We start from the raw sequence: 10,508 nt of genomic DNA on the forward strand, positions 1-10,508 counted from the left end.
CCTGTGCTTCAGCCTGGCGAGGGACCCGGTGGCCGTCAGCCCCACGGCACGTGCCGGGAGCACCGGGGGCCGGGGCTGTGGTCAGACCGCACACCAGCGAGGACGACGAGGACCCTCGGGCCCAGCGATGCCACACGGTGCCCCCCTATGCCGGGGGGGGGCCTGGCTGTGCCCGGGCAGCCGGCCCCGAACAATCCTGCCTTTGAGCCCAGCCCGGCGCCGGCGGCACGAGGCGCCCGGCCGCAGAATGGCCCCATTCTGGTGGCGGCAGGTGCCATGGGGCGCGGGGCTGCTGCACCTGGGCTGGGGGCTCCCGCTGCCCCCCTGCTTTGTTTGGGAAGCTCTGAGCCCCTCGGGATGCTCTGGGCCCCTTGATGGTGGTTGGCTCTTTGGGCTCAGCTGTTGTGGAGCTAGGCGCTGGAGAGAAGGGGAGGACACGGGTTGGGGGGGACATCCCCCCACGATGGGGTCTCTCCATGTGCCCCACATCTGCCCCATGACGGTGGTGGCCCCTTGGCCAGCAGCGCCCAGGCGCTGTGCCCCATGGGGTGAGGACCCCACGGGGCGCTGGTGTCCCCCCAGTTGGGACCCCACGGGGCGCTGGTGTCCCCCCGGTTGGGACCCCACGGGTGCTGATATCCTCCCGGGTGGGACCCCACGGGTGCTGATATCCCCCCGGTTGGGACCCCACGGGGCGCTGGTATCCCCTTGGTTGGGACCCCACGGGGCGCTGGTATCCCCCCGGTTGGGACCCCACGGGGCGCTGATATCCCCCCGGTTGGGACCCCCCGGGGGCGCTGGTGTCCCCCCATTTGGGACCCCACGGGGCGCTGGTGTCCCCCCAGTTGGGACCCCACGGGGCGCTGGTATCCCCCCGGTGGGACTCACGGGCTGCCCCGGTGGGTGCGCGCTCCCCGCCCCGCGCCCCGCTCCTCGCCGCACCCCAGGGCAGCGACAGCACCGGGACCGTCCCGGAACCGTGCCCGTGGCGGGACGGCTCCGGTATCGCGTCCGGGAGCGGGCGGGGGCCGCGGCGATGCCGGAGCAGCAGCAGCCCGGGCGGGGCGGCCGCAGTCCCCGCCCCCGGGGTTCTCCCGCCGCTTCCTGCGGGTCCGGCCGGGACGGGGCGGCGGCGGCGGCGGCGGCGGCGCGGGGTGAGTCCGGCGCGGGGCCGGGAGACGGATGGAGAGGAGGGGGCTCGGTGGGAGCGGGAGATGGTGATCGCGGCTGGGAGGGAGATGGTGGTCCCGGTAGAGCGGGATCCGCGGGTCCCAGTAGGGCGGGAGGTTGTTTCGTTCCGTGGGTCTCGGGGTCCGGAGTGCCCGGTGCCGGGGGTGCCTGTGGGGATGGGGAGCCGGGGGGTCTCAGGGTACTCAGCACCGTGTGTCTCAGTGGGGCAGGAACGGTGTGTCCCCGTGGGGTGGGAGCTGTGGGTCGCGGGTTGCCCAGGAGCGCGGGTCCTAGTGGGGCGGGAGCCTTGGGTGCTGGAGGGACCGCGGGGGTCCCGGTGAGCCGTGGGGCAGAGCTGTGGGTCTGCGGGGTGCTGGGAGACCAGCAGCCGTGGGGCTGGGAGGGACCCCGGGCCCAGCCAGAGGTGCGGGACGGAGGCTGCGGCACGTGGGGTGACCCCCGGGCGCGTGCCGGGGGGGGGCTGGGACCCCCAGCCGCGCGTGGGGTGAGGATGCCCCGTGCCCCTCGGGTGGGATGAGGTGGCTGACGGCCACGCGGGACGCCACGGGCACCGGGCACTAAGAGGCTTTGGCAGCCCCGCGGGCTCGATGCCACCGCGTCCCGCCAGCCCGCGCAGGCTCCGGTGCCACTCGGGCACAGCTGCGTGGCTGCCGTGGCACGGCTGTCACCCCGCGGTGGCCCGGGACACCCGCCTCGTGCCGGACCACCCGCGACACCGCGATGCCGCGGGCAGGAGTGCCAGCAGCAGCCAGCCCGCGCCCGCCGGGCAGCGGCGGTGCCAGCCAGGGCCGGGAGCGATGGCCGCGCCGAGCCGTGGCAGCTGCGCTGGAGCCACAGCGACCTTCCCCGTTCCCAGGGCTGCTGGGATCCTGGAAAACGCCTGGAAATGGTGAACCGCCTGCCCTTATATGGCTCCGGCGGGCTGGCTCGCCTCCGGCCCCGCTCGGCTGCCTGCCCGGCACGGCACCCCCAGCCTGGCTGCCCTCTCCTCTCCCCTCCCGGCGTGCCGGGCAGCGCCGGGGCCCTGGGAAAGCGCCGTGGGCTGTGCCTCGCCCCCCGGCTCCCGCACAGGAATGTGCGACGGGGCCGGCGGTCCCACGCCGGGGCGCAGGTCCCTCCTCCCTCGCTCCGGCGGCTCGGCACAACTCGGCCCTGCCTCAGTTTCCCCTGGATGGGGAGTTCTGGGGACCCACCGTGCCGGAGCCAGCTGGCAGCCCCCCCGCCCCCCCAGCGCCCTTGTCTGCACCCAGGGGCTGCATCCAGCTCGGCACCCCGAAGGGGTCTCCGATCCCCTGTGACGGGGCTGGGGGTGCCTGGGGGCTCTGGCAGCCCCCAGCTCTGGGGATTGTGGGGAGCAGCCTGTCCTGATTGGGGCTGAAGGTCAGGGCTAATCCCCCCCAGCAGGTGGGAGCCCGGGGGCTCTGTCCGGCCGCGTGCCCACCACGGCAGTGCTGGAGGGGGGGTAAGAGGATAAACCCCCCCTCCCTGCCCGGCGGGGCGGGCTGCTGGCGGCCGGGGGCCCGAGGCGAGCGGCCGCCGTCCCTGTGACGTGGGGCCGGCGCCGTAATCCCGGCGCGCTGAGCGGATTAAGGCGGCCGGGGGCGGCCATGGGGGACGAGCCGCCGTGGCAGCAAATCCCCGGCCCGGGCATCACATGGGGGAGCCCCCGTGGCCTGGGGGGCAGCCGCCGTGCCAACCGGGTGACCCCTCGTGTCCCCCCGTCCTGGGTGGGGAGAGGGGTCAGACCCCGCGGGGGTGGATGCTGGGGGCGTGCTGACCCCAGCAGGCTGGACAGGACGAGGTGGCCGTGGGACCGGGTGCCCGCCTGGTGCCCACGGGACCGGGTGCCCCCTGGCTGAGGTAGCCACAGGCGAGGCTGAAAGGTTTGGGGAGTGGAAGGTGGGGGAGTACCCTGCAAATCACCCCGAGCTAGGGTGCCAGTGAGGTGCCCCATGGCAGAGCCAGCTGGGGATATGGGGCCAGGCCCCGCTTGGGGGGCACCGCAGAGGGTTTTCGGGAGGCTCCGGTGTGGCGCGGGAAAGCAGCGGGAGGGCGGCGGCGGCGGCGGCGGGAGAGCGGCCATGCGGCACCCGGCAGCGGCTGCGGGGAGGAGCCGCCGGGAACCGGCCTGACTGGTTGGGTGCCGGCACCCCCAGCCCAGCGCCGGGGGGCTCGGGCAGCCCTGCCGCCGGCACGTGGCCCGGCTGAAGGTCACCGTCCCTGGGGCCGGCCGCTTGCCCGGGAGAGCGGGTTCGGTGCCCCGCCGCAAACAGGCCTCTGCCGAAAGCCCCGCGGCGCCGGGGTCTCGCCGCTGTCCCGCCGGCGGCTGGGCGTTGGGTGCCACAACCGTGTCGGGGGCACCGGGAGGTTTTGGTGGCACGGGAGGATCCCCATGCCAGGGAGAGTGGAGGGGGGAGCGGTGGGTGCTGTGGAAGGGTGAGCCAGCGCTGAGCTCACCAGGAAGGTGTCCCGCGGGCGCGGCGCTGACGCACGGCCCTGGCGCGGGGTGCTGGCGGGTGGGGGCTCGGCGGTGGCCTCACTGCGCCAATGCTGCCTCCTCCTCCTCTGGGACCGTGGTCCTCAGCTCCTGGGACACATCTGGGGTAAGGGAGAGGGTGAAGCCCCCCGTGTCAGTGCCCTCGGTGGGCTGTGCCAGGACCCAGCTGGGCCGTATCCTGCCTCAGCCGATCCGGAGGGGTTGGGGGATGCTGGCACCCCGCAGCCTGGAGGGTTTGGTTATCAACCCCACGTGCTCTCCACCGTTACCCCAAACACTGCAGGGAGTGTTTGCACCCTCTAACCACACCACTCTCACCCCAGACCTACCCTGTGAGCCGCCGGTGCCGGGGCATGCCGGCATGCCAGTGCCCGCGTGCCCGCAGTGCCCTGCCCTGAGCCCGGTGCCGGAGCCCGGCGCTGCCATGGAGGAGCCGGCCGCTGGCGTGGCCGAGCCGTGGGCCGAGGGGCTGTGCAACAGCAACAACAACGCTTCCCCGGGGGGGTGGCCAGGAGCCCGGGGCGGGCACCCCTTGGCACCTTTCGGGGCTGAGCCCAGCTACCTGGGGCGGGTGGTGCTGGAGATCGTGGAGTCGGAGCGCACCTACGCCCGGGACCTGCGCAGCATCGTGGAGGTGAGCCGGGGGTGGGGGGTACGTGCACCCCTCCAGTGGGGTTTTGGTGGGGGGCTGGATGGTTGCACCGGTGCCAACTGTGAGTGCCTGGCAGGGCTACCTGGGCAAGATCATCGACGCAGAGGAGCCGGTGCTGCGGCCGGAGCAGGTCAGCGCGCTGTTCGGCAACATCGAGGACATCTACGAGCTCAGCAGGTGGGTGCTGCCGGCGTGGCACAGCTGGCGCCACGCTGCCCTGCAGCTGGCGGGAGCTGCCGTCACCCTGTCACCTTCTGTCACCCCCCAGCACCCTGCTGCAAAACCTGGAGAGCTGCGCCAGCGACCCGGTGGCCGTGGCCGTCTGCTTCGTCACGCGGGTAAGGACGGGCACGGCGAGGGGCGGCGGAGTGCGGGGCGGCACAGGGCCGTGCCGGGCTCTCACCGCCCTCCCCGTGCCCACAGAGCCAGGAGTTTGCCATCTACACCCAGTACTGCAACAACTACCCGAGGTGAGTGGCGGGGGCGCGGGCGGGCAGGGGGCCGGGCAGGGGGCTGAGCCCGCTCCCTGCCCGCAGCTCGGTGGCCGCGCTGGCAGAGTGCATGAGGAGCAAAGCGCAGGCGCGGTTCCTCCGCGAGTGCCAGGAGCGCCTGCGGCACGCCTTGCCCCTCGGTGCCTACCTGCTCAAGCCCGTCCAGAGGATCCTCAAGTACCACTTGCTGCTCCAGGTGAGCCGACGTGGTGTGGGCACCCGGTGTGGTCCGGGTGTCAGGTGTGGCATGGGCATGTGGCAGAGCATGAGTTCCTGGCATAGTTCGGGCAGATGGTGTGGTACAGGGATGTGGCACAGCATGGGTAGCCAGTGCGGCACAGCCCGGGCGTCTGGCTTGGCACGTCTTCCTTGCACAGCCTGGGAACCCAGCGTGGTGTGAGCTCATGGCACGGCACAGGCTCTTGGCACAGTCTGGGGGTGGCATGGCACGTCAGCCTGGCATGGCACGCTTCCACAGCACAGTCCAGGCGCTCGGCATGGTGTGAGCTCCTGGCATGGCACAGGCGTTTGGCAGAGCATGGCATGGTGCAGGCACCCAGCACAGCACACCTCCCTGGCATTGCATGAATATCTGGCACAGTCAGGGGGTGGCATGGCACAAGAACCTGGCATGGCACACTTCCGCCCGGCGTGGTGCAGACGTCCAGCGCATCACGTCTGCCTGGCACAGCCTCACCCCCTGGCATTGCATGGGCACCCAGCACAGTCCAGGCACCGTGCACTTCCACCTGGCACGGTGCAGACATCCAGCACAGCACATCTGCCTGCCACAGCCTCATCCCCTGGCACGGCACGAGCACCTCTCCCTGGCACAGCCTGGTTCCCTGGCATGGCACAGGCACCTGGCACCGTTGGTGCTGCTCCGACGCCGTGCCCTTTGCCCGCAGGAGATCGCCAAGCACTTTGAGCACAAGTCAGGGGACGACTATGAGGTGGTTCTGGAGGCCATTGACACCATGACCTGCGTGGCCTGGTACATCAACGACATGAAGCGCAAGCACGAGCACGCCATCCGTCAGCAGGTGGGCACCGGCGGCGGGTGGCACCGGGTGAGCGGCACCGGGCCGGCAGCACCGCGGCAGCTGGCGGCTCTGACGTGCCCGTGGCTGGGGACCCCTCGCAGGAGATCCAGTCGCTGCTGCTGGGCTGGAAGGGGCCAGACCTGACCAGCTACGGGGAGCTGGTGCTGGAGGGCACGTTCCGCGTGCAGCGGGCGCGCCACGAGCGCGCCGTCTTCCTCTTCGACAAGACCCTTCTCATCACCAAGCGCCGCGGAGACCACTACGTCTACAAGAGCCACATCCCGGTGGGTGCCAGGGATGGGGGGACCTGGTGGGTGCTGATGGGGGACCCAGAGACGTGGTGGGGATGAGGCAGCCGGGGGTGACGGGGATGGGGGACGTGGAGGGTGAAAGAGAGGGGGGACTCGGGGGCGTGGTGGGGATGGAGGACTCTGGAGGGTGCTGGGGATGGGGAACCTCGTGCGTGCCAGGGATGGGGGACCTGGAGGTGTGATGGGAGTGGGGAAGCTGGGAGCGCTGGGGGACCCAGGGATGTGACAGATGGGGGACGTTGGGGTGCTGGGGCTGGAGGGCTGATGGCCTGTCCCCACAGTGCTCCTCGCTGATGCTGATCGAGAGCACGCGGGACTCGCTCTGCTTCAGCCTGGCTCACTACAAGCACGGCAAGCAGCAGCACAACCTGCAGGTAACCGGGGGGGGGCACAGGGGTGGGGGGCACCCTAGGGACCCTCTGCCCAAACTCTACCACCCTCCCTGTGCCTGCTTCCCCCCGCCAGGCCAAGAGCGTAGAGGAGAAGCGCGTGTGGACCCACCACATCAAGCGGCTCATCCTGGAGAACCACCACGCCACCATCCCCCAGAAGGTGAGGGCAGGGGGCATGGATGGGCACCACCCTGGCACCGGGGCCCAACCCCAGCGTGGTGAGGCAGGGGGAAGCTTCACCCCTCATCTCCCTCCATCCTCCTTCCTCCCCAGGCTAAGGAAGCCATCCTGGAGATGGACCTGTTCCGTGAGTGCTGCTGCCCCGCTGTGCCCTCCCTGCCCGTCCCCCTGCCCCCAGTCCCGCAGCGTAACCCCCTGTGCCCGCAGACCCCCCGCGCCTGCCCCGCTGCAGCCCCGAGCGCCTGAAGAAGAGCTGGTCCTACCAACCCCTGGCCATCAGCACCGCCGAGGCGCGCCAGGGCCGCCGGCAGTCCGGTGAGAGCTGCACATCCCCGGCATCCCACATGCCATCCCTCCCCTGGGGCAAAGCCGTGGCGAGGGCACACAGATGCCTGACGGGCACAGGGTGCTGGTGCCGATGGGGGTGGTCCCTGCCCTCCCACAGAGCCCATCCAGTGCTGCCAGACTGGCTGCGTGGGCAGCGGGGTGCAGACCCCAGCTGGGGCAGGGAGTGGGGGGCCTGGCTTGGGACGGGCTGGGGGACGTAGGGATGATGCCACCGTCACCCAATTTGGATGCCCAACTTCACCCCACAGAGCCAGCCAAGCAGATCCTGCGGCAGCTGGGCGAGCAAGGTGAGCTGGCACGGCTGCTGGCCACCCCTGGGGTGGGCAGAGGGGGCTGGGGGCTGGGGGGTGCATTTTGGGGTGCTGCCTTCCCCTCTAACCTCTGCTTTTCTCTTTCCTGGCTGGCAGGGCTCAAGGTAAGGCTGTGGTGCAAGGTGGTTTGGGGCGCCTGCCGCCCCCTCAGCCCTGGCACGCTGCTTGCCAGGGGAAGCACAGAGTACTGAGCCCGGTACTGACCCCTGAGCAGCACGCTGGCAGCGATGGGGCGCTCCTGGAGGCAGGGGAGCCCCCCCAGCACCCCAGAGCCTGGGCAGTGGCTGAGGGCATGGTGGAGGAGGAGGAGGAGGATGAGGAGGAGGAAGAGGAGGAGGAAGAGGAGGAAGCTTTGAGCAAGGACTGCCAGGAGGAACAGCTGGGCAGCGGGGATCTGCTGGTGGAGCCCCAGGAGGAGCAGGTACCCACCACGGTCCCCACAAACCCCAGGGATTGCACCCACTGCATAACGCTACCCAGGGCACCCCACATCACTCCTGGGGCACCCTGCATCGTTCCTAGGGCACCCCATGTTGCTTGCAGAGAGCCCTGTGTCACTTCTAGAGCACCCCACATCACTCCTGGGGCACCATGCATCAGTCCTGGGGTACCCCAGTCGCTCCCAGGGCTGCTGTGAGGTCTCAGATGTGGCTTGGCCAGGACTCACCTCTGGCTGCAGCCCTGCTCGGAGCAGCTGGGGGGGGACCCTCCCAGCCCATGACCCCCCCTCCCCGTTTGCTCTTGCCCAGGCCGGGGGGTACCCACTGATGCCAGAGGGACCCAAGCGGCCGAGCAGCTGGGGGCCAGGCAGCTGTGAGAAGGTCAGTGCGGCCCCGCAGTCCCCGCCGGGCGGTCCCGAGGGACCCAGCACCCACCCGCCCACCCCTCCGCAGGCCGGCCAGCACCCCGAGGGGCCGGGGGCACCCGAAGCCCCGTCCTCGGTGGGGACCCCGGCACCGGTGCAGCCAGGCGGGGAGGGGGAGGCGGAGCGAGCCGCCGAGGATTTGCAGGGGTTGAGCAGCGAGGAGGAGGAGGAGGAGGAGGAGGAGGAGGAAGGAGAGGAAGGAGCTGCTGGCAGCATCCTGCCCGTGTCGGTGCTGGACCAGGCGAGCGTGATCGCGGAGCGGTTCGGCGGCGGCGGCAGCTTCTCTCGCCGCAGCAGCCTGGCGCTGGAGGGACCGGCGGGACGGCTGCACAGCCGCAGCGGCAGCGCCCTCAGCCTGGACGGCGGCCTCCCCCTCGAGGTCGGGGAGCCCGGCGGAGGGCCCCACAGCCCCATCCCCTCCCCCGAGCCGCTCACCGGAGCCCGCCGGGAGTCGTTTCTATCCAACCGGGACCGCCTGCTCCTCGACAAGATCAAGAGCTACTACGGGCACGCCGAGAACCGGGACGCCAGCTTCAGCGTCCGGCGCCGCGAGAGCCTCTCCTTCATCCCCAAAGGGCTGGTGCGGAGCTCCGTCTGCCGCATCAACGGCCTCCCCCGGCCCCCGGCGAGCCCTGAGCCTCCCCCCGGGGGGATCGAGTCGTCCCCGAAGGAACCATCCCCGAAAGAGCCGCCCCCGAAGGAGCCGCCCCCGGGGGAGCCCGCCCCGAGGGAGCCGTGCCGCGAGAACGGGCTGCAGACCCCCGAGCCGCTGCTCATCCTGGAAGAGGACGACTTGGCTACCGGCGTCGAGGGACCACCGGCCGCGCCCCCGCCGCGGCTGCCGCTGAGCCCCGCGCACGCCGGCACCAAGGTGTACCAGCTGGCCCGGCAGTACAGCCTCCGCATCAAGAGCCGCCGCGCCGGCTGCCGCCGCCCCCCGCTGCTGCCCGACGACGGGACGCCGCTCCGAGCCGGCCCCCCCGAGCCGGCCGTGCCGCGGGACGGGGGGCTGGCGGTACCCCCGTCCCCGGCCGCGCCTCGCAGCCCGCCCAGCCCCGGCGCCGCCGAGCCCTTCGCCTGGCCCGACGTGCGGCAGCTCCGTGCCCGGTTCGGTGCCCCGCGCCCGCCCCCGGTGAGCCGCAGCCGCTCCGCCCCCGAGGGGCCGTGCCGGGGCGGGCGTCCGGCAGAGAAGGAGCGGGGCGGCGGCCGGAGCCGCAGCGCCGAGGCCGGGGGAAGCCTCAGCACCCCCGGCACGGCCCCGGCGCGGTACGGCAGCGACGGGGAGCTGTGGGTGACGGCGGAGGCCGCCCTGGGTCCCGGGCAGCGGGTGCTGGTGCTGGAGCGGCTGCCGGCGCCCCCCGCCGAGCCCCCCAGCTACGTGCAGATCCGCTCGCCCACCACCCGGGAGAAGATCTGCCTGAAGGCGGTGGTGGAGCGGTGCAAAGCTTACCAGGCCTCCGAGGAGTACCGGCGCCGCTGCCCCGAGCCCCCCGACGGCCCCGAGCCCCCACAGCCCCCCCGGCACGGCCTCGTCCGGGACCTGCGCCAGAAATTTCAGACCCTGGATGCCGCCAGCTAGGTGGGGGATGGGGAGAAGGGGGGTGTTCTGCGGACCCCTGGCTAAAGGAGCACCCCACAGACCCCCAACCTGCCGGGGAGAAGGGGCAGCCCGGGGAACCTCCGACTCACCTGGATGAAGGAGCAACCCGTGGACCCCCCGGCTTAGCCAGAAGGATCATGCTGTAGACACTTGCCCAGGAGAAGGGGCACCCTGTGGACCCCTAACCTGACCAGGACAAAGGGCACCCTGTGGATCCCCCAACCTGACCAGGAGAAGGGGCACCCCGTAGACCTCCAGCTTACCCAGGAGACGGGGCACCTCACGGACCTCCAACCTACCTGGATGAATGGGCATCCCGTAGACACCCACCTTGCCCAGGAGAAGGGGGACCACGTAGACTCTCAAGCTGCCCAGGAGAAGGGGCATTCCGTGGACCCCCAATAGCCTGGGAGAAAGGGCACCCCATGGCCCCTAGAAGAAGGGGCACCCTTTGCCCCCACCTCATCCACCAAGGGAGCAGGACCCCCCATGCCCCCCAGCCCACGGGGGCCCCAGCACTGCGCCCGCTTGCTTTCACATCTTTATTAGAAAAAGAAACCCCAAACTGAACCAAAAGTTCCTCTCTGGTTGCCCACACTCCCCCGGGGGTGGCTCGGCCCGGCCGTG

The 10,508-nt window shown here is 71.5% G+C and overlaps 1 protein-coding gene across 1 annotated transcript; it reads left to right on the forward strand.

The window, feature by feature from the left end:
• Positions 1 to 1,130: 1,130 nt before the first annotated feature.
• On the forward strand, positions 1,131 to 10,447 carry PLEKHG3 (pleckstrin homology and RhoGEF domain containing G3). Its single transcript, XM_061999554.1, has 16 exons — positions 1,131 to 1,154; positions 4,012 to 4,322; positions 4,417 to 4,517; positions 4,609 to 4,678; positions 4,764 to 4,810; positions 4,877 to 5,027; positions 5,740 to 5,874; positions 5,976 to 6,158; positions 6,467 to 6,559; positions 6,651 to 6,737; positions 6,851 to 6,884; positions 6,965 to 7,072; positions 7,354 to 7,392; positions 7,513 to 7,520; positions 7,631 to 7,837; positions 8,166 to 10,447. Exons 2-16 carry the CDS (start codon positions 4,050 to 4,052, stop codon positions 9,858 to 9,860), a joined length of 3,231 nt encoding a protein of 1,076 aa, XP_061855538.1. The 5' UTR covers positions 1,131 to 1,154; positions 4,012 to 4,049; the 3' UTR covers positions 9,861 to 10,447.
• The last annotated feature ends 61 nt before the right edge of the window (positions 10,448 to 10,508 follow it).

The sequence above is a fragment of the Colius striatus genome, chromosome 7, assembly GCF_028858725.1.
Source record: "Colius striatus isolate bColStr4 chromosome 7, bColStr4.1.hap1, whole genome shotgun sequence".
In the NCBI taxonomy this organism is placed as follows: Eukaryota; Metazoa; Chordata; class Aves; order Coliiformes; family Coliidae; genus Colius; species Colius striatus.

What these genes read in the sequence shown, in the direction of transcription:
- PLEKHG3 (XM_061999554.1), top strand. Translation starts at nt 4,050, where the DNA reads ATGCCAGTGCCCGCGTGCCCGCAGTGCCCTGCCCTGAGCCCGGTGCCG. An exon ending in AGCAGCAGCACAACCTGCAG is followed by an intron (nt 6,560 to 6,650) that starts GTAACCGGGGGG and finishes TCCCCCCGCCAG; the next exon opens with GCCAAGAGCGTAGAGGAGAA. An exon ending in CCTGGAGATGGACCTGTTCC is followed by an intron (nt 6,885 to 6,964) that starts GTGAGTGCTGCT and finishes CTGTGCCCGCAG; the next exon opens with ACCCCCCGCGCCTGCCCCGC.